The 22,293-nt window shown below is 37.9% G+C and overlaps 1 protein-coding gene across 1 annotated transcript; it reads right to left on the bottom strand.

The window, feature by feature from the left end:
- Window positions 1–1,002: 1,002 nt before the first annotated feature.
- On the bottom strand, window positions 1,003–21,549 carry LOC126958751 (olfactory receptor 4N2). Its single transcript, XM_050797295.1, has 2 exons — window positions 21,475–21,549; window positions 1,003–3,815 (listed from the first exon to the last, which is right to left on the bottom strand). The coding sequence occupies exon 2, from the start codon at window positions 3,804–3,806 to the stop codon at window positions 2,883–2,885; it is 924 nt and encodes a 307-aa protein (XP_050653252.1). The 5' UTR covers window positions 3,807–3,815; window positions 21,475–21,549; the 3' UTR covers window positions 1,003–2,882.
- Between the last annotated feature and the right edge of the window lie 744 nt (window positions 21,550–22,293).

Here is a 22,293-nt window from a genome sequence, read left to right as displayed (position 1 = left end):
AATGTAAATTGGCACAGGCATTATGGAAAACAATATAGAAGTTCCTCAAAAAAATAAAAATTAAAACTTCCATATGTTCCAGCAATCTCACATCTAGATATATACCCAAAGGAAATGAAATCAGTATCTCTAAAAGATAACTCTACTGCTATGTTCACTTCTGTGTTATTCACAATAGCCAAAATATGGAAACAGCCCAAGTGTACATCAATTGATGAATGAGTATAAAAATTGTGGTACATATATGTGATAGACTGTCATTCAGCCACAGAAAGAAGGAAGTTTTGTTCATTTGCAGCAATATAGATAAACCTAATAGACATTATGGTAGGTGAAATAAGCCAGACACAGAAAGAGATACTATATAATCTCACTTACATGTAGAATCTGAAAAAAAAAAAAAGCTCATACAAGGAGAGAGTAGAACAGTGGTTGTCAGAGGTTTTGAAGTGAGAGAAAAGGGGAATATGTTCATCAAAGGGTACAAATTTTCATCCATAAGATGAACACATTCTGGGTAACTAATGTACAACATGAATGGTGATTAATGTGTTAATTTGATTGTGGTAATCATTATAAAATGTATATGTGTATCAAATTATCATTTCATATGCTTTGAATATATTTGATCTTTGTCAATTAAATATTTATAAATTTAAAAATCTACCAAAGAAATAAATCATTTCAATTTCTGTACAATAACAAAGAACTATCTAAAATGGAAATTAAGAAATTTATCTCATTTCCATTAGAACCAAAATATAAAATATTTAGGAGTAAACTTAACCAAGGAGATGAAAGACTTGTACACTTAAACTATAAAACATTGATGGAAGAAATTAAAGCAGATGCAAATAAATGGAAAGACTTTCTATGTTAATGGAATAGAACAATTAATATTGTTAAAATATCCACACTACCTGAAGCAATCTATAGATTCAATGCAATCTCTGTGAAAATCCCAAAATCATTTTTTAAAGAAATTTTCAAAAATCCTAAAATTCATGAAGTGACATGGAGAGGGAAAAAGGTGGCAAGAAGGTTTTATTTAGGAGCGAAGAAATGTGGTTACATGCTAAAGGTTACACCCAATAGGGAGGACAAAGTTCATGTTATAGATGAGAGAAAGGAGAGTTACCAGAGTAATTGCCTTTAGTAGAGAGGAGGGGATGGAATCTGGGGCACAAGTGGAAGAGTTTACTTCTGTAGGAGCAGGAGCAGGTCACCCAGTCTCAGGAGAAGTTAAAGGAAACTTAATCACAGATGCAGGTCATATAGTGGTAGTGATGGGAGATTAAGGAATTCTCACCTGCTACCTTTCTCAGTAAAACAGGAAGCAACACAATAAACAGAGTGAGAATGGAGAAGGATTATTTGAAGATTCAGACCACTTTTTCTATATTCTATGAATATTTTTACCATGTACATAATTTATATTCATAAGTATAAACTTTGGTTATTATCAAAAATAAAATATTTTAAAACTCAGTTTTAGACCTCCTTGCATTTGGGGTTCCAGATTTTTCTGATGCTGACCATTTAATGTACTCATATGAGATTTGAATTTGTAGTAAGCTAGTTAGGCAGGGAGGTAGTAGGAGAGTCTTCTGTTGTACTAGGGGTGATTTGATAGGTCCAGAGTGATTCTGGATCATTAACTTGATCCCAGGCACATGGCTAAAGTGGTAATGTTTTACAGACAACAGATGGTTAAGATTGTAGCAAGAACAACTTCCCTGACGACATAGGTCACCTGTGTTAGTCTGTAAGGCGTCTCTGGATGTCCAGCCGATAGTCTACTCTTTTAGACTTTCCAGAGATTTTGTGAACACCTAACTCTCGATATTAAATGATGTTTTGTTTAAAATAGCTAGAATGGTTTCTTCTCTCTGACACAAAATCCTGATTGGTCTACCAAAGGACTATCATTATTAAACTTAGAGTGAAATCCATTGGCGATAAGGTCAAACATACAGCTAAAAGTCATAAAAATTTGCTAGGATTAATAATGAAGCTCTAGAAAAAAAAAAAGTAAAATGTTTTTGTGACCTTTTTCAATAAAAGTAATCAACTTTCTTTTGCCACTCTCCGCTTATTTATGGAAGAAAAATTGGTAGTTTAATATCTTTCAAAGTGCACTTACAAATATAATATTTTCCTCTTAATTATATTTTTAAACTCTTTGATATCTGCATAGAATCTTGAGTTTACAGCCCTAAGTCATTTATGAACCTTCAGTAGAGGAATCACTCTTTTGCTTAAAGCCACAGAATGGCTTCTTATTGTAATAAAATTAAAACTCATATTTACTATGTAGACCATATGTTTTTGACACTACCAGTATCTCCAACTTTAAATCTAATCATTTTCACGTTAAATTACTATATTCTGGGTAACATGGACTTAATCATATTCCTCAAATATACCAAGTTCATCATCATCTTTGAGTTTTTGCACTACCTGTGCCCTCTGTCTAGAATACTATAGCCCCAAATGTTTGCATGTTTGGCTTCTTCAGTTTATCTAGATATGATCCAAAACGTCAGCTCCTCAAGGCCTTTTTTGATTATTAAACACAAATTGGTTACTCCCAATCCAGAGTCACAATTTATCATTTCACTTTTCTTTTTAGTTTTTACAGAGCAATATCTCTTCCTGAAACTATGCTGTTTATTTTCTACCTTAATGGTGGTCTATTTTTACTAGGTTATATCTCTTGTTATATCTCTTAGAGAGCAGATAGACCTTATCTGCCTCATTAATTTCTTTCTTCAGATCCTAGAATAGTCCTGACAAATGGGAGGTATTCAAGGATTGCAGTGCTTGGAAATAAACAAATCAATTTCAGATACAATTCTACACTCTATTTTTCCCCCCCTTTTTCAGGCTATGTGCTTATTAAACACCTTTTTCATGGAAGCTTTCACTTCCTGGTTGCGAAGAGTGTAAATGACAGGATTCAACAAAGGAAAAATCACTGTATGGAAGAGAGAAACCACCTTGTCAGCTGGGAAAGCCCTGAAGGGGCGCGTGTAGATGAAGATGCCAGGTCCAAACATGAAGAATATAACAATGATATGGGTGGTGCATGTGGACATGGCCTTGTTTTTCGCCTCAGAAGAAGACCCTCGTATGCGACAAAGAATGACTGCATAGGAGGCCAGAAGCCCCAGAAAGCACAGAAGTGTCATCAGGCCGCTGTTGAAGACCATCAGAAGCTCTACCACAAACGTGTTGGTGCAGGCCAGCTTGATGACCTGTGGGACATCACAGAAGAAGTTATCCAGTTGATTTGGGCCACAAAAAGGCAAGCGGAGGATGAAGACCACCTGGATAATGGAGTGAACAAAACCCCCAAGCCACAGAGCCAACAACATTGCATAGCAGGCTCTAGGGTTCATGACAGCTGAATAGTGCAGAGGCCGGCAGATGGCGATGTAGCGGTCAAAGGCCATCACAACAAGGAGTAATCCCTCCCCTCCTCCAAGGAAGTGTAAGAAAAAGAGCTGAGTGATGCAGCCTCTGTAGGAGATTACCTTCTTCTCAGAGAGGAAGTCCACCAACATCCTGGGAGCCACAATGAAGGAGTAGGATGCATCCAGGAAGGCCAAGTTGCCCAGAAAGAAATAGAGGGGGGCTGTGAGTCCAGGGTCTGACCTTATGGTGAAAATAATGAGAAAATTTCCAGGGAGGATGATGAAGTAGAAAATTAAAACTAGTACAAAGACCAGGAGCTGAATATCTCGAGACTGGGTCAGACCAAGGAGGATGAATTCTGTTATCACTGTTCCGTTCTCGCTTTCCATTTCCCTGGCCTGCAGTACATTAACAAGCAGAATTAATTGTTATTACTATGTCTCTGTGTCTTCCAACTAGATACTAGTTCTACTGCTAAAAAATATTTGGCACATACAGTACTTCAGCTAAAAACAACACTTCCCATCCCTCTCCTATTCTGGGTAATTACCTTAATTTCTCCAAATTTAAAATGAAAACAAAATACAGTTCTCAAAGCTACAGTTTTATTCCTATTCAACCACGTGCTTCTACAGAATCATTTTCCATGTCAGGAGTCTGGCATCCTCCACGCTGGGATTCCTGCATCCTCCACGCTGGGATTCCTACATTCTTAAATCATTCAAGTTTCCTAATGGAAACACAACCTAACTTCAAATCTGAAGGTCTTTGAGTTGTTGTGGATATACTGTGCTTGAGGCTTCGCTCTTTTCTTGGGATTAGACCCTTTTTCTCCTTGTCCACACCACCCCAAAATTTTCCTAGACATTTTCTTCCCTCAATTCCTGTGTAATTTCCAGTTCCTAGCTGGTAACTCTCTTCCTTGCCCTCTGACTAATCATCTAATGTACTTCTTATTATACTCCTTCTGGCCTGATATCCTTGTATACTCTTTTCCCAGACTGTTCACCAGAATCCCAAGCTGTAGCTCCACTTTTGACCTAACACAGACATAGTGCTGCAGCCATAACTCTGAGCACCACTCTTGTGGCCACACCACACCTGCATGCCCCTAATTTAGCACTTTTTGAGTTTCAAATACTAATAAACTCAACACATTTCTTTCTCTGTTCCCAGTATGACACCCAAGACAGAGTCTTTTAACAAACAATATGCTACAATATAAAATTTGCAAATATAAAACTTCAAAATGTCATTATCTCAACTCATAAAATCATAGCATAGATACACTGTAAGTACCCATAAAGATACTGTAGTCTTATTCTTCCATTTCAAAGATGAGAAAACAAAAGCTCCTGTGGTTATATTACTTAAGTTTAGAGTGAGTTTTATTTTTTGCTCTGCTTGATAAGTAATAGGATAAGGCAAGTGTATACTATTCAGTTTAAATAGATAAAGAATTTTTTAATCACAGCTTTAATGAATGAATGTTCTTTTTTTGCATTTGAATAACTAAAAATAATATTGCTAGTCTAAAATCACTCCCATATTGCTTTGATTTGTAAGTTCAACCTTGTTTAAATAAAAAGAAAACAATGTGCCTTGTGAATAAAATTCATATTTAAAATTCAGATTGTTTCATGGTGTATACTCATTCCAGAAGGTGCACATAATAATCCACTGAAGTACAGGAAGAGCATAGTAATTTATCTATATTTAGTAGATGTATAATATTTTATACATATCACAATATTTTATTCTTTTCTAAATTCACTTTTTAACATTTATAATGTATAACATATTAGTACAATGGTTGATATATACTTTATAAATAAATATGCATACATTTAAGGTTATATAGTCAAAAAATGTCTTATGGGAATAAATTTTTTAAGTTTGAAAATTGCTGGCCTACAACAAAATACAAACTATAATATGAAAGGATATTCTTCACATGATTTAACTAAGCAGGTCAGGATATTGAGACCATCCTGGCTAACACGGTGAAACCCCCTCTCTCTAAAAAAATACAAAAAAATTAGCCGGGCATGGTGGTGGGTGCCTGTAGTCCCAGCTACTCAGGAGTCTGAGGCAGGAGAATGGCGTGAACCCGGGAGGCAGAGCTTGCAGTGAGCTGAGATCGAGCCACTGCACTCTAGCCTGGGAGACAGAGCGAGACTCCATCTCAAAATAAATAAATAAATAAATAAATAAATAAATAAATAAATAAGTGCTCTAGCACATGGGGTGCAGAAGGAAGGGAAAATCTTTGACGGAAAATGCTACTGTGACAGTACCTAGAAAAGAAAGACTGGAAGATAGAGTATGAGGGAAGAAAGAAGAAAGAAATAGAAAATCAAAACAAACAAGCAAGCAAACACCAAAAGACAGTGCATCTATATAGTGTCATCTTAAGGTACATATTTTAAGAAGCATTAAAACTATCTGCTTTATGTATCCCTAGAGCAGAATAGAGTGGTTAATACAGAAATTTCTGGGTGTTACTGACAGCCACAGGTGGAATTTATGAAAGTCATCCTTTAACACATCATCATATATACATATGCAAATACCACATGAATACACACATATGCACACAAATACGTACAAACACACACTAATTGTAATAGGAAAAAATATTTTGTGGGTCCTTCAAATGAGCTTTTCTTCTCCTGTCTTAACCTTTCCCCCCTTTGCCAGCCATTTGTCTCAACATTTATTCTACTATCTGCCTATATAAATATTTCCTTAAATCAAGAGCCCCTTCTACAGTCGACCCTTGAACAATGCAGGAGTTAAGGGGGCAGAACCCCTGTGCAATAAAAAAGTAACATATACCTTGACTCCCTAAAAACTTAGCTTCTAATGATTCCTGTTGATCAGAAGCTTTGCTGGTAACATAAACAGTTGAATAACAAATATTTTTATGTTTTATGTATTATATACTATATTCCTACAATAAAATAAGCTACAGAAAATAAAATATAACAAAATCATAAGGAAAGGAAGATATAAATACTGTTCACTAAGTGGAAGTGGATCATCATAAAGTTCTTATCCTTGTCATCTTCCCACTGAGCAGACTGAGGAGGGGAAGGAAGAGGAAGGGTTCGTTTTGTTGTCTCAGGGGTGGCAGAGGTGGAAGAAAATTCACATGAAAGTGGACCCATGTGGTTCAAACCCATGTTTTTCTGGGGTCAACTGTACTTACTCTTATGTTTTATGCATCCCACATGCTCACATAGAGTGGGGTATTTCTTGATGTGTTAGCATTTAACAATATCCCTGAGACTTTTGAGGATTTCTGAAGGACTTTGAAATTGAAGGTTATAAACTCTTCCATTCTGTGTGTGTCCCAGCCTCACTGTTATTTTTCTACCGTTTCTTAACAGATGGGATTCTGTACTACTTGACATCTTGATCAACTTTCTGCCCTGTCCCATTTCCATCTTTGAATCAGCTCTACCTTCTCTAAATGGTGGTTGGAATAGACACAGAGACTAATCAGATGAGCATTCCTCTAAGCAAAATAAAATAAGTGTCTACCAAAAAAAATCCATAAATGACGGCATCATCAGAGTATTTTATTTTAGCCAAATTAGTAGAGAAAGTTCTGCCAAAAGTCTGTACCATACCCTCCTCACTGTATCTCTAATCCTTCTTGCCATTTCAGCTAATTCACAGATTCATCAGTTTCTGGCCATGATGACACACTACAGAAATAGGAAGATGAAGGAGAAGGGTTCACCACATTCGCAGGGTAGAGACAGAGAAACATCTCCAGGCAACTCTATGTGTGCATGGCTGGAGTCCGAACTGTGGTCAGATGGGCTCCTGGAGCCAGGTGTTTAGAGATCCTATGTGCTTACTCCATCTCCTTTCTTATTTTTCTTTTTCTCTCTTTCTTTATTCATCAATAAGCAATTCATTTTCATTTTTTTTTTCTGGTTGTGCTTTCTTTTCCCTGTTAATTTGTTGCCTGCTCTTTTTCCCCTCTCTGTATCTTTCTGGTTTTATTTATTTTATTCTCTTTAAATATTGTGCTTTATTATTTTTTCTTTCTTCTCCCTTAAATGTATCTATGTTTTTTCACTCCAAAATGTTTTCACTCTCTCCACTTTTCCTCTATGTTCATGGCTACTCCATTCTACCCCACGCCTGTCTTGCTAATACATCTAAAAACAAAACAAAACAAAACAGAAAATCTCATTGTCATTTTCTTTCCCAACAAGACTGAGAAATGTGTGTGCTTCCTACCATCTTCCATTTTAAATATTAAGTCTACAAAATGAAAATGTATAATTCACTCTTCAGTAATAACCATTTACTTTTAAGTGGTATTCTTGCAATTGGCCAACTCTGAGTCACTTATCAATTACTTCATATATATGTATATATACACACACACACATATATGTTGATATATACACACACACATATATATTGCTTGTAAATGAAACTGATAAAAATGAGATAATTCTTTTTTAAAAAAAAGAAGTTAATTTCATGAGTAGCATCCTAATGAAATAAATATATTGAATAAAAATTTCAAAACTAGGGATGTAATATTAGTAGTTAGTAATAACTTACTAACTACACAAGGTTAGTAAATTATTTAAGTATGAAATAATAAGTTTTGCATTTTCTAAAAAGTGTGAATCAGGCTGAGGATATAACAGAAAATTTAATTTATACTGATGCTGATGATGAGTATATAAAGCACTAAACAAATGTATAGATTCTTAGCCAGAAAATTTATTCATCAATCAAATGAGATGGCCAGATTAAATGACCTCTAAATTCCATTTGAATGCCAGCTTTTTAGGCAACATAATAACATAAAAGGATCCCTGGTTTGGGAATCAAATATCTGACTCTCATGCCTTGACTTAGCAATTAACTTATTGTGTGATTCTTGGAAAGTTACTTAGCTTTCAGAAGCCTGAGTTTTCATCTAGCAAATAGATTAATATATTGACTCTTTGGGTCTCATGTGGGTAACATGATGACCAAATGAGGTGATGATGAGGATCAAATGAGGAATTCATTCAAGTATGCTTCAACCAAAGTTAATCCTGAAAATATTTAGATGTTAAAAGTAGTTATATTGAATGGACAGAATGCTGCTAGATCTCCTGTCAATGTCTTTGAGTAACCCCTGGGATAATGGTAGTTGCATAAATCTGAATAGTTAATAGAGACAAATTGTGGAGGATCAGTAACGTAAAATTGCCAGTGCAGCTAGTGGTTTGTATATCAGGCTTTTTTCAGTTCTACAACTTTCTGTCAAAATTCTGTGAATGAATGATAGAACCATATGCAATAGAAGAAACTTTCGTACCTGCTGAATGTGAAAATGAAGAGGTCAAGGACTTACCTCCTGCAAAATCATAAAATCTGTTAAGTTTTTCTCTGGAGCTTTTAGCCTACCATTTCTGCATCCTCCTCCCTTTTCTTCCATATTCAATAAGGAAAATGATACATATCAGTCACTTGTATGATCTTTGGTTTTTAACACCAGATGTCAATTCTCTCAAGTCTATGGAAAATTATAATAGAATTAAAAGTTTTGTTACCAGTAAAGCAATCCCAAGCATTAAATGCAGATGGAGATCTATTAGGAGAGAGAATACATAGTGCCCCACTGCTGAATTTAGACCTTAGCCTGTGGCTATTCCTGCTATTACTCTGACCTGTCTATTCAACTGCAATCTAAGATACCAGGTAAACAAGTAAAATAGTTGCAATATTTTTTCTATTGTCCCTTTCTTCTTGTTTCTTATATATATATGAAGAGCTCCAGAAATTTAAGCCTTCAGGGATCCTATGTTACTCTCACAAAGTAGCCATCCTCCCCCTCCAAGTAAGACTAACCAATTCTGCCATTGTTCATAAATGTTGGTTGCCACATGAGGAACCTTAGATTTTAAAATCTCTCTATTGTAATGGAGAAAGTGCTTTTGAGATTTGAGACTACCATGACCCACTGAATGCTTCCAAAGGGAGTTATTAGGCAAACTATATTAGTTATCAACTAAATAAGGCAAAGAAAAATACCAGAGCTTTGCAAGAACTAAATTTTTTTAAATGTGCTGCATAATGCCAAGCTGACTTACTTTCTAGTTCTAAAACAAAAATCCTATTGTGAAAAAGACAGAACCCTATTCAGAAGCATGTTTATTAGTCCAGAAGTAAATAGAAGTTTGAGAGAAGTAAATTTACACATTATAATTAAAATTCAAAAGGAGAAAAATATTAAATAAATGATGAGAGATTATTGCTTTGTACCACAAAAACAAGCAGAGGTAGGATGAGACAAAAAATGTGTGTGTGTGTGTGTGTGTGTGTGTGTGTGTGTGTGTGTGTGTATACAGACTGCAGACTCAAATTTTTCAATTAAAGTCTTCACCAAACTGTAGACGGTGGCCGGCAAGATGGCCAAATAAGAGCAACTCTATCCTGCAGCTCCCAGCAAGACCAACGCAGAAGGTGGGTGACTTCTGCATTTCCAACTGAGGCACCCAGCTCATCTCATTGGGACTGGTTAGACAGTGACTGCAGCCCACTGAGGGTGAGCCAAAGCAGGGTAGGGGGCATCACCTCACCCGGGAAGTGGAAGGGTTCAGGGAACTCCCTCTCCTGGCCAAGTGAAGCCATGAGAGACTCTGCCGAGAAGAACAGTGCATTCCAACCCAAATACTAGGCTTTTCCCAAGGTTTTCCAACCTGCAGACCAGGAGATTCCCTCGGGTGCCTACACCACCAGGGCCCTGGGTATCAAGCATAAAACTAGGCAGCCATTTGGGCAGACACTGAGGTAGATGCAGGAGTTTTTTTTTTTTTTTTTTTCATACCCCAGCGGCACCTGGAATGCCAGCAAGACAGAAATATTCACTCCCCTGGAAACGGGGCTGAAGCCAGGGTGTCAAGTGGTCTATCTCAGGGGATCCCACCCCCATGGAGCCCAGGAAGCTAAGATCCACTGGCTTGAAATTCTCACTGCCAGCACAGCACTCTGAAGTTGACCTGGGACACTCGAGCTTGGTGGGGGTAGGGGAATCTGCCACTATTGAGGCTTGAGTAGGCACTTTTCCCTTCACAGTGTAAATAAAGCCACCAGGAAGTTTGAACTGGGCAGAGCCCATCACAACCCAGCAAAGCAGCTATAGCCAGACTGCTTCTCTAGATTCCTCCTCACTGGGCAGGGCATCTCTGAAAGAATGGCAGCATCCCCAGTCAGGTGCTTATAGATAAAACTCCCATCTCCCTGGGACAGAGCACCTAGGGGAAAGGGCGGTTGTGGGCACAGCTTCAGCAGACTTAAATGTTCCTGCTTGCTGGCTCTGAAGAGAGCAGCAGATCTCCCAGCAAAGCACTTGAACTCTGCTAAGGGACAGACTGCCTCCTCAAGTGGTTCCCTGATGTCTGTGCCTCCTGACTGGGAGACACCTCCCAGCAGGGGTCGACAGACACCTCATACAGGAGAGCTCCAGCTGGCACCTGGCTGTTGCCCCTCTGGGACAAAGCTTCCAGAAGAAGGAACAGGCAGTAATCTTTGCTGTTCTGCAGCATCTACTGATGATACTCAGGCAAACAGGGTCTGGAGTGGACCTCCAGCAAACTCCAGCACATCTGCAGCTGAGGGTCCTGACTGTTAGAAGGAAAACTAACAAACAGAAAGAAGTAGCATCAACATCAACAAAAAGGACATCCACCCAAAAACCCCATCTGAAGGTCACCAACATCAAAGAACAAAGTTAGATAGGTCCACAAAGGTGAGGAAAAACCAGAGCAAAAAGGCTGAAAATTCCAAAAACCAGAACACTTCTTCTCCTCCAAAGGATCACAACTCCCTGCCAGCAAGGGAACAAAACCGGACGGAGAATGAGTTTGACGAGTTGACAGAAGTAGGCTTCCAAAGATGGGTAGTAACAAACACCTCTGAGCTAAAGGAGCATGTTCTAACACAACACAGGGAAGCTAAGAACCTTGAAAAAGGTTAGAGGAATTGATAACTAGAATAACCACTTTAGAAAAGAACATAAATAACCTGATGGAGCTGAAAAACACAGCACGAGAACTTCATGAAGCATACACAAGTATTAATAGCCAAATCGATTGAGCAGAAGAAAGGATATTAGAGATTTAAGATCAACTTAATGAAATAAAGCATGAAGACAAGATTGGAGAAAAAAGATTGAAAAGGAATGAACAAATCCTCCAAGAAATATGGGACTATGTGAAAAGACAAACCTACATTTGATTGATGCACCTGAAAGTGACAGGAAGAATGGAACCAAGTCAAAAAACACACTCTTCAGGATATTATCCAGGGGAACTTCCCCACCCTAGTAAGACAGGCCAACATTCAAATTCAGGAAATACAGAGACCACCACAAAGATACTCCTCGAAAGAACAACCTCAAGACACATAATCATCAGATTCACCAAGGTTGAAATGAAGGAAAAAATGTTAAGAACAGCCAGAAAGAAAGGTCAAGTAATTACCCACAAAGGGAAGCCCATCAGACTAACAGTGGATCTCTCTACAGAAACCCTACAAACCAGAAAGAAGTGGGGGCCAATATTCAACATTCTTAAAGAAAAGAATTTTCAAACCAGAATTTAATATCCAGCCAAACTAAGCTTCATAAGCAAGGGAGAAATAAAATCCTTTACAGATAAGAAAATGCTAAGAGATTTTTGTCACCAGCAGGCCTGCCTTACAAGAGCTCTAGAAGGAAGCACTAAATATGGAAAGAAAAACCGGTACCAGCCACTGCAAAAACATACCAAATTGTAAACACCATCGACACTATGAAGAAACTGCATCAACTAACGGGCAAAATAACCAGCTAACATCATAATGACAGGATCAAATTCACACATAACAATGTTAACCTTAAATGTAAATGGGTTAAGTCCCCAATTAGAATACACAGACTGGCAAATTGGATAGTGACTCAAGACCCATTGGTGTGCTGTATTCAGGAGACCCATCTCACATGCAAAGACACACATAGGCTCAAAATGAAGGGATGGCAGAAGATTTACCAAGCAAATTGAAAGCCAAAAAAAAGCAGGGGTTGCAATCCTAGTCTCTGATAAAACAGGCTTTAAACCAACAAAGATTAAAAAAGACAAAGAAGGGCATTACATGATGGTAAAGGGTTCAATGCAACGAGAAAAGCTAACTATCCAAAATACATGTGCACCTACTACAGAAGCATCTATATTCATAAAGCAAGTCCTTAGAGACATGCAAAGAGACTTACATTCCCACACAATAATAGTGGGAGACTTTAACACCTCACTGTCAATATTAGACAGATCAATGAGACAGAAAATTAACAAGGATATTCAGGACTTGAACTCAGCTCTGGACAAAGTGAACCTAATAGACTTCTACAAAACTCCCCACCCCAAATCAACAGAATACACATTCTTCTCAGCACCACATCACATTTATTATAAAATTGACCACATAATTGAAAGTAAAACAGTCCTCAGCAAATGCAAAAGAACAGAAATCATAACAGATAGTCTCTCAGACCACAGTGCAATCAAATTAGAACTCAGGATTAAGAAACTCACTCAAAACCACAAAACTACATGGAAACTGAACAACCTGCTCCTGAATGACTACAGGGTAAATAACAAAATTTAGGCAGAAATAAATAAGTTCTTTGAAACCAGTGACAACAAAGATACACTGTACCAGAATCTCTGGGACACAGCTAATGCAGTGTTTAGAGGAAAATTTATAGCACTAAATGCCAACAGCTTAAAGCAGGAAAGATCTAAAATCGACACCCTGACATTACAATTAAAAAAACTAGAGAAGGAAGAGCAGATAAATTCAAAGCTAGCAGAAGACAAGAAATAACTAAGATCAGAGCAGAACTGAAGGAGATAGCAACACAAAAAAATGCTTCAAAAAATCAATGAATCCAGGAGCTGGGTTTTTGAAAACATTAACAAATAAATAGACCACTAGCCAGACTAATAAAGAAGAAAAGAGAGAAGAATCGAATAGACACAATAAAAAATGATAAAAGGGATATCACCACTGATCCTACAGAAATACAAACTACCATCAGAGAATACTACAAACACCTCTACACAAATAAACTAGAAAATCTACAAGAAATGGACAAATCCCTGGGTACATATACCCTCCCAAGACTGAACCAAGAAGAAGCTGAATCCCTGAATAGACAAATAACAAGTTCTGAAATTGAGGCAGTAATTAATAGCCTACCAACCAAAAACAGTCCAGGACCAGACAGATTCATAGTCAAATTCTACCAGAGGTACAAAGAGGAGCTGGTACCATTCCTTCTGAAACTATTCCCAACAATAGAGAAAGAGGAACTCCTTCCTAACTCATTTTACTAGACCAACACATCCTGATACCAAAACTGGCAGAGACACACACACACAAAAAGGAAAATTTCAGGCCAATATCCCTGATGAATATCGATGCAAAAATCCTCAATAAAATACTGGCAACCCGAATCCAGCAGCACATCAAAAAGCTTATCCAACACAATCAAGCTGGCTTCATCCCTGGGATGCAAGGCTGGTTCAACATACCCAATCCATCACATAAACAGAACCAATGACAAACACCACATGATTATCTCAATAGATGCAGAAAGGCCTTCAATAAAATTCACTCCTTCATGCTAAAAACTCTCAATAAACTAGGTATTGATGGAATTTATCTCAAAATAATAAGAGCTATTTATGACACACCCACAGCCAATATCATATCGAATGGGTGAAAGCTGGAAGCATTCTCTTTGAAAACCAGCACAAGACAATGATTCACTTTCTTACCACTCTTATTCAACACAGTAATGGAAGTTCTGGCCAGGGCAATCAGGGAAGGGAAAGAAATAAAGGTATTCAAATAGGAAGAGAGGGAGGCAAATTTTCAAAGTTTACAGATGACATGATTATTATTTAGAAAACCACATCATCTTAGCCCAAAATCTCCTTAAGCTGATAAGCAACTTCAGTAAAGTCTCGGGATACAAAATCAATGTGCAAAAATTACAAACATTCCTATACACCATTAATAGACAAACAGCCAAATCATGAGTGAACTCCCATTCACAATTACTTTAAAGAGAATAAAATACCTAGGAATACAACTAATGAGGGATATGAATGACCTCTTCAAGGAGAATTACAAACCACTGCGCAAGGAAAAAAGAGAGAACACAAACAAATGGAAAAACATTCCATGCTCATGGACAGGAAGAATCAATATCATGAAAATGGCCATACTGCCCAAAGTAATTTATAGATTCAATGCTATCCCCATCAAGCTACCCTTGACTTTCTTCACAGAATTAGAAAAAACTACTTTAAATTTCATATGGAACCAAAACAGAGCCTGTATAGCCAAGACAATCCTAAGCAAAAAGAACAAAGCTGGAGGCATCACACTACCTGACTTCAAACTATACTACAAGGCCACAGTAACCAAAACAGCATGGTACTGGTACCAAAACAGATATATAGACCAATGAAACAGAAAAGAGGCCTTAGAAATAATGCCACACATCTACAACCATCTGAACTTTAACAAGCCTGACAAAAACAAGGAATGGGAAAAGGATTCCCTATTTAATAAATGGTGTTGTGAAAACTGGCTAAACATATGTAGAAAACTGAAACTGAACCCCTTTCTTACACCTTACAGAAAAATTAACTCAAGATGGATTAAAGGCTTAAATGTAAAACCTAAAACCATAAAAACCCTAGAAGAAAACCTAGGCAATACCATTCAGGACATAGGCATAGGAAAAGACTTCATGACTAAAACACCAAAAGCAATGGCAACAAAAGCCAAAATTGACAAATGGGATTTAATTAAACTAAAGAGCTTCTGCACAGAAAAAAAAAAAAAAAAAAAAAAAAGAAAAGAAAAGAAAACCTCTCATCAGAGTGAACAGTCAATCTACAGAATGAGAAGAAATTTTTGCAATCTATCCATCTGACAAAGGGTGACAAAGGGCTAATATCCAGCTTCTACAAGGAACTTAAACAAATTTACAAGAAAAAATAACAACCCCATCAAAAAGTGAACGAAGGACATGAACAGACACTTCTCAAAAGAAGACATTTATGTGGCCAACAAACATATGAAAAAAAAGCTCATCATCACTGGTCATTAGAGAAATGCAAATCAAAACCACAATGAGATACCATCTCTTGCCAGTTAGAATGGTGATCATTAAAAGGTCAGGAAACAACAGATGCTGGAGATGATGTAGAGAAATAAGAATGCTTTTACACTGTTGGTGGGAGTGTAAATCAGTTCAACCATTGTGGAAGACAGTGTGGCGATTCCTCAAGGATGTAGAACCAGAAATACCATTTGACCCAGCAATCCTAGTACTGGGTATATACCCAAAGAATCATAAATCATTCTACTATAAAGACACATGAACATGTATTTTTATTGTGGCACTGTTGACAATAGCAAAGACTTGGAACCAACCCAAATGCCCACCAATCATAGACCGGATAAAGACAATGTGTCACATATACATTATGGAATAGGATGAGTGCATGTCATTTGCAGGGACATGTATGAAACTGGAAACCATAATTCTCAGCAAACTAACACAGGAACTGAAAACCAAACACCACATGTTCTCACTCATAAGTGGGAGCTGAACAATGAGAACACAGGGACACAGGGAAGGGAACATCCCATACAGGGGCCTGTCATGGAGTGGAGGGCTAGGGGGAGGATAGCATTAGGAGAAATACCTAATGTAGGTGATAGGTTGATGGGTGCAGCAAACCACCATGGCACATGTATACCTATGTAACAAACCTGCACATTCTACACATGTATCCCAGAATTGAAAGTATAATTTTTTAAAAAGGCTTCACCAATATTATTTATTTTTCCTGTTGCCTCAGGTACCAACATAGCTCAACATGGCAGTTGCTGATCCTGCCTTTGCTTAAAATTTGGTATTTTGTTTATCACAAATTTTAAAATTAATTTTGATTTCTCAAAATATTGATTAAAATGTTGATTTCTACTACCGAGTTTTTGGGCATGCCTTTAAATTTTGCATGTAAGATAAGCACCTTACTCAGTTGTAGGATGTTGCCAGTGATAAGGATATTAGCAAAGGAAATATTAAAAAACTCATGAATACTGTTACATAATTCTTCTTAGAGAAAATAGTTTCTTGGATAGGATAGAACAATTGCTAAAGGGAAGGTGACCTCCTAAAAAAGGATGAAAAGATGTGTCACGATCTTTGTATTTTTCATTTGTTCCCTTTCACTATGCTCAACTAAAACAAGGATGAAAAACATTTTTCCATTAAAGATTATTAATTTTAAAAATTGAGTCAGAAAAATTAAATGCAAATTAATTTTATTAATTTTATTTTTAAAATATTTTAATCTTTTATTTTGCTTTAAAGAAAACACTGAGTTTATGTTCACTTTACAAGCGAAATAACACAGATTTGGGGGTAATAAACATAATTTATCACCAAATATATTTGTTCTAATTTATTTCACAGTTCAAAAACTAAGTGTGAGAGTACAAAAAGGAAAGAAAGAAGAAAGGAGAGGAGAGAAGTACAGAAAAAGTTACAATAATCAAAATAAAGATCAAGAGAAAAGGGAAAAGAAAGACTAGCAAAGACATAAATGAAAAGACAGTGGTATTGACAGGTGACAACATACTAGCAGCCCTCCATCTCGGCACCTCCTCCACCTTCGCGTCCGTGTCCGCGTCCACTCTGGCGGCACTTGAGGAGCCCTTCAGTCCGCCACTGCACTGTGGGAGCCCCTCTCTGGGCTAGCCAAGGCCGGAGCTGGCTCCCTCTGCTTGCGGGGAGGTGTGGAGGGAGAGGTGTGGGCGGGAACCGGGGCTGCACGCTGTGCTCACGGGTCAGGGCCAGGGCCAGTTCTGGGTGGGTGCGGGTTTGGCAGGCCCCACACTCAGAGTGGCTGGCAGGCTCTGCCGGCCCTGGGCAGTGAGGAGCTTAGCACCCAGGCCAGCAGATGCCAAGGGTATGCCAGATCCCTCAGCACTGCCGGCCTGCCCGTCCCACACTCCAATTCTCACCAGGTCTCAGCCACCTCTCTGAGGGACAAGGCTTGGGACCTGCAGCCCGCCATGCCCAAGCCCCACCCACCCATGGGCTCCCGCGCAGCCCAAGCTTCCCCGACAGGTGCTGCCCCCTGCTCCACGGGGCTCGGTCCTATCCAATGCCCGAGGGCTGAGGCGTGTGGGAGTGTGGCGTGGGACTGATGGGCAGCTCTTCCCCAGCCCCAGCATGGCATCCACTAGGCAAAGCCAGATGCAGTACTGAGTCCGGTGGGGATCTGGAGAACTTTTATGTCTAACTGGAGGACTGTGAATGCACCAATCAGTATTCTGTGTCTAGCTCAGGGTTTGTAAACACACCAGTGGGCACTCTGTGTCTAGCTAATCTAGTGGGGACTTGGAGAACTTTTCTGTCTAGCACTCTGTGTCTAGCTAAAGGATTGTAAATGCACCAATCAGCACTCTGTGTCTAGCTCAGGGTTTGTAAACGCACCAATCAGTGTTCTGTGTCTAGCTAATCTAGCGGGGACTTGGAGAACATTTGTGTCTAGCTAAAGGATTGTAAATGGGCCAATCAGCACCCTGTCAAAATGGACCAATCAGCTCTCTGTAAAATGGACCAATAAGTGCTCTGTAAAATGGCCCAATCAGCTCTCTGTAAAATGGACCAATCGGGTCTCTGTAAAATGGACTAATCAGCAGGATGTGGGTGGGATCAGATAAGGGAATAAAAGCAGGCTGCCCTAGGTGGCAGTACCAAGCTGGTGGGTTCCGTTTCAACGCACTGTATTTGCAGTGAATTTTGCTGCTGCTCGCTCTTTGGGTCCACATGGCCTTTATAAGCTGTAACACCACTGGGGAAGGTCTGCAACTTCACTCATGACGCCAGGAAGACCACAAAGCCACTGGGAAGAATGAACAACTCCAGATGCACTGCCTTTAAGGGCTCTAACACTCACCCGAAGGTCTGCAGCTTCACTCCTGTCAGTGAGACCATGAACCCACTAGAAGGAAGAAACCCCAGAGACATCTGAACATCTGAAGGAACAAACTCCGCACACACCATCTTTAAGAACTGTAACACTCACCGTGAGGGTCCGCGGATTCATTCTTGAAGTCAGTGAGACCAAGAACCTACTAATTCTGGACACAGTATGATTGGAAAAAAAAAAAAAAAAAAGGTGAAGAGACAGAGAGATAACTAGCCCATGAGGAGAGCAAGACCGTTCAGAGGCAAAACTCCTTATCAGATGAATTCAGAATTTATTAGACATCCCTATTGTGTAAAGCCAGATTTCTTTTCCAAAAATACTTGTGAATAAGTAGAATTTCTATACATCGCCGGAATGCATGTATTCTCAACTCATTGTGCAACCCTTGCTGACATCAAGGCACCAAAATGTCTGTAAATGTAATCGTTTACCATGAACTATGTGGCCAATATGGCTCAAATTACCCTTAAGCTCCCACTTTAAGGTCCATAAATACTCTTAAGGAAAAATCTGCAGTGGTGTACTCAGTCCTCTCTTGCTGAGGCGCCCTGCTGCACTCCTCTGCAGCATTCTTTCCATCTAATACAACTTTCTTTTTCAAATCTATACAGTTGTTGGTAAATTCTTCTTAATATGCATAAGCCAATCACACTCCACTATCTGGGCTCTGACAGCTCACATGGCAGTCCATGTAAATGACACAGTCTACGAATCCATATAACCACAAAAAGAAAACAATGATAGAGTTACATAGAGGAAAATAGAGAAAGAAAAAATGCATGAGGTTAGATAGGTTTTTAAGTGGAATAACAACCCCTTCTTGGAGTAGTTTAGTCCTGCCACCAAAACTTTTTAAAAAATGATTTTTCTCATAATTGTGAATATAACCCAGGATCTTACTCACCTATTATTCACTCTAATACATAAGATAAAATTAACCTGAAGACCTAAAATGGTCCTCAAAATGGAGACTTTTTAACCCTTCTAGGAAAGTTTTATCACCTTGGATAGATTTTTTCTTTCAGATAATCTTGAATTAATTTTACAATGAAAAGTATTACTGGTACTTTATTAAATTGTATTCAATTTATGCATTGATATGTATATATTCAATAACATTTTTATCCAACAAAAGAGTTTGTCTCTGAATTTATTCATTTCTTTCTCAAAAAATATTACCACTTTTCCAAGTTTATTCTCTGTCCTCTCTCAGTAATGGCAATAAGTTGTAGATTTTGTCCCTTTATGTAATCTTTCTCAGAAGTTTTGTTCACTTTTTAAAATTGTTTTTTCTTTATTTTTGTCACACAGTGTTAATTAAAAGAACCAGTCTTTGAGCTCAGACATATCTTCCTTAGCTTGGTCTATTCTGCTGTTAATACTTCCAACTGTATTATGAAGTTCTTCTAGTGAATTTTTAACTCTAGAGTTTCAGTTTGATTCTTTTTTAAGGTGGCTAATTTGTCTTTCAACCCTTCTATCATTTTACTGGATTCCATAATTGGATTTCAAATATGTCCTGAATCTCAATGAGCTTCCATGACATCCAGATCCTGAGTTCTATGTCTGTCATTTCAGTAATTTCCTATGGGTTAGAAATCATTGCTGGGAAATACACAATCAAACCTTGAGTGACCTTGAATGTAAATGGGTTAAATGCCTCAATTAAAAGGCATAAAGTGACAAGTTGGATAAAGAAGAAAGACCCAACTGTATTCTTTCTACAAGAGACCCATCTCACATGCAGTGACATCCAGGGGTTCAAAATAAAGGGATGGAGAAAAATAGACCAAGCAAAAAGAAGCAAGTGATCTGATTCTAATTTCAGACAAAAGAGTGTAGACCATTAACAATCGAAAAAGACAAAGAAAGGACAAAGAGTTAAACTCAACAAGAAGACCTAACAATCCTAAGAATACATACATACAACACAGAAGTGCCCAGACTTATAAAGGAAGTTCTTAGAGACCTTTGAAGAGACTGTGATAACGACACAATACTACTGGGAGACTTCAACACCCCACTGACAGTATTAGAGCACTGAGACAGAAAATGAACAAAGAGATTCAGGACTGAGCTCAACATTTGACAAAACAGTCCTAACAAACATCTACAGTACTCTCCACCCAAAAACATTAGAATATACGTTCTTCTCATCTGCATATGGCATGTACTCTAAAGTCAACCACACTATCGATCATAAAACAATTTTCAGCAAATTCAAAAAATCCAAAATCATACAAACTACACTTTCTCAGATCACAATGCAATAAACATTGAAATCAATACAATAAAATACATCAAAAGCATACGTGAAAATGAACCAACCTTCTCCTGAATGACTTGTGGGTGAACAACGAAATTCAGGCAGAAGTCAATAAAATCTTTGAAACTAATGAGAACAAACATACTACATATCAAAATCTCTGGCACACAGGTAAAGTAGTATTAAGAGGAAAGTTTATATCACTAAAAAAAAAAATCTACATCAAAGGTTAGAAAGTTTTCAAATTAACATCCTAACTTCACACCAAGAGGAACTAGAGAAACAAAAGCGAATCAGTCCCAAAGCTAGCAAGAGAAAGGAAATAACTGAAATCAGAGCTGAACTGAGAGAAATTGAGATGCAAAAACCTATACAAAAGATTAACAAATCCGGGTTTTGTTTCTTCAAAATAACAAACCAGATTGATTGAGCACTAGCTAGACTAATAAAGCAAAAAAGAGAGGAGATAAAAATAAATACAGTCAGAAATGACAAAGGGAACATTACCACCAATCCCAAATAAATTTTAAAAAAAAAAACCCTCAGAGACTACTACGAACAACTCTATGCACACAAACTAGAAGAAATGAATAAATTATTGGAAACATACAACCTCCTAAGATTGAACTAGGAAGAAATTGAAACCCTGAACAGACTAATAACAAGTTTCAAGATTGTGTTAGTAATAAAAAGCCTGCCAACCAGAAAAAGTCCAGGACCAGAAGGATTCACAGCTGAGTTCTACCAGATGCATAAAGAAGAGCTGGTACCTTTCCTACAGAAACTATTCTGAAAATTTAAGGAGGAAGGACTCCTCCCTAATTTATTCTATCAGGTCAACATCATTCTGATACCAAAACCCGGCAGAGACACAACAAAAAAAGAAAACTAGCAAAAAAAGAAAATACTAGCAAATTGAATCCAACAGCACATTAAAACTCTAATCCACCACAATCAAGTAGGCTTTATCCCTGGAACACAAGGTTGGTTCAACATATGCAAATTAGTAAATGTGATTCACTACATAAGCAGAACGAAAAACAAAAACCATCTAATCTTCAACAAGGCTGACAAAAACAAGCAATGGGAAAAGCATTCCCTATTCAATAAATGGTGCTGAGATAACTAGGTAGCCATATGCAAAAAATTGAAACTGAACCCCTCCCTTATACCACATATGAAAATCAATCCAACGTGGATTAAAGACTTAAATATGAAACCCAAAACTATAAAAACCCTGGAAGATAACCTAGGAAATTCCATTCTCAGCATAGCCCCTGACAAAGATTTCATGACAAAGGTGACAAAAGCAAAAATTAATAAATGTGACCTAATTAACCTAAAAAGCTTCTGCACAGCAAAATAAACTATCAATACAGTAAACAGACAACCTATAGAATAGGATAAAATATTTGCAAATGCACGCCTGTAGTCCCAGCTACTCAGGACACTGAGGCAGGAGAATTGCTTGAACCTGGGAGGCAAAGTTTGCAGTGAGCCGAGCCCACACCACTGCCCTGC

Source organism: Macaca thibetana, chromosome 7, assembly GCF_024542745.1.
Source record: "Macaca thibetana thibetana isolate TM-01 chromosome 7, ASM2454274v1, whole genome shotgun sequence".
Classification (NCBI taxonomy): domain Eukaryota; kingdom Metazoa; phylum Chordata; class Mammalia; order Primates; family Cercopithecidae; genus Macaca; species Macaca thibetana.
Note: the sequence above shows the minus strand (reverse complement) of the source record. Positions and strands in the feature narration are given on the sequence as shown.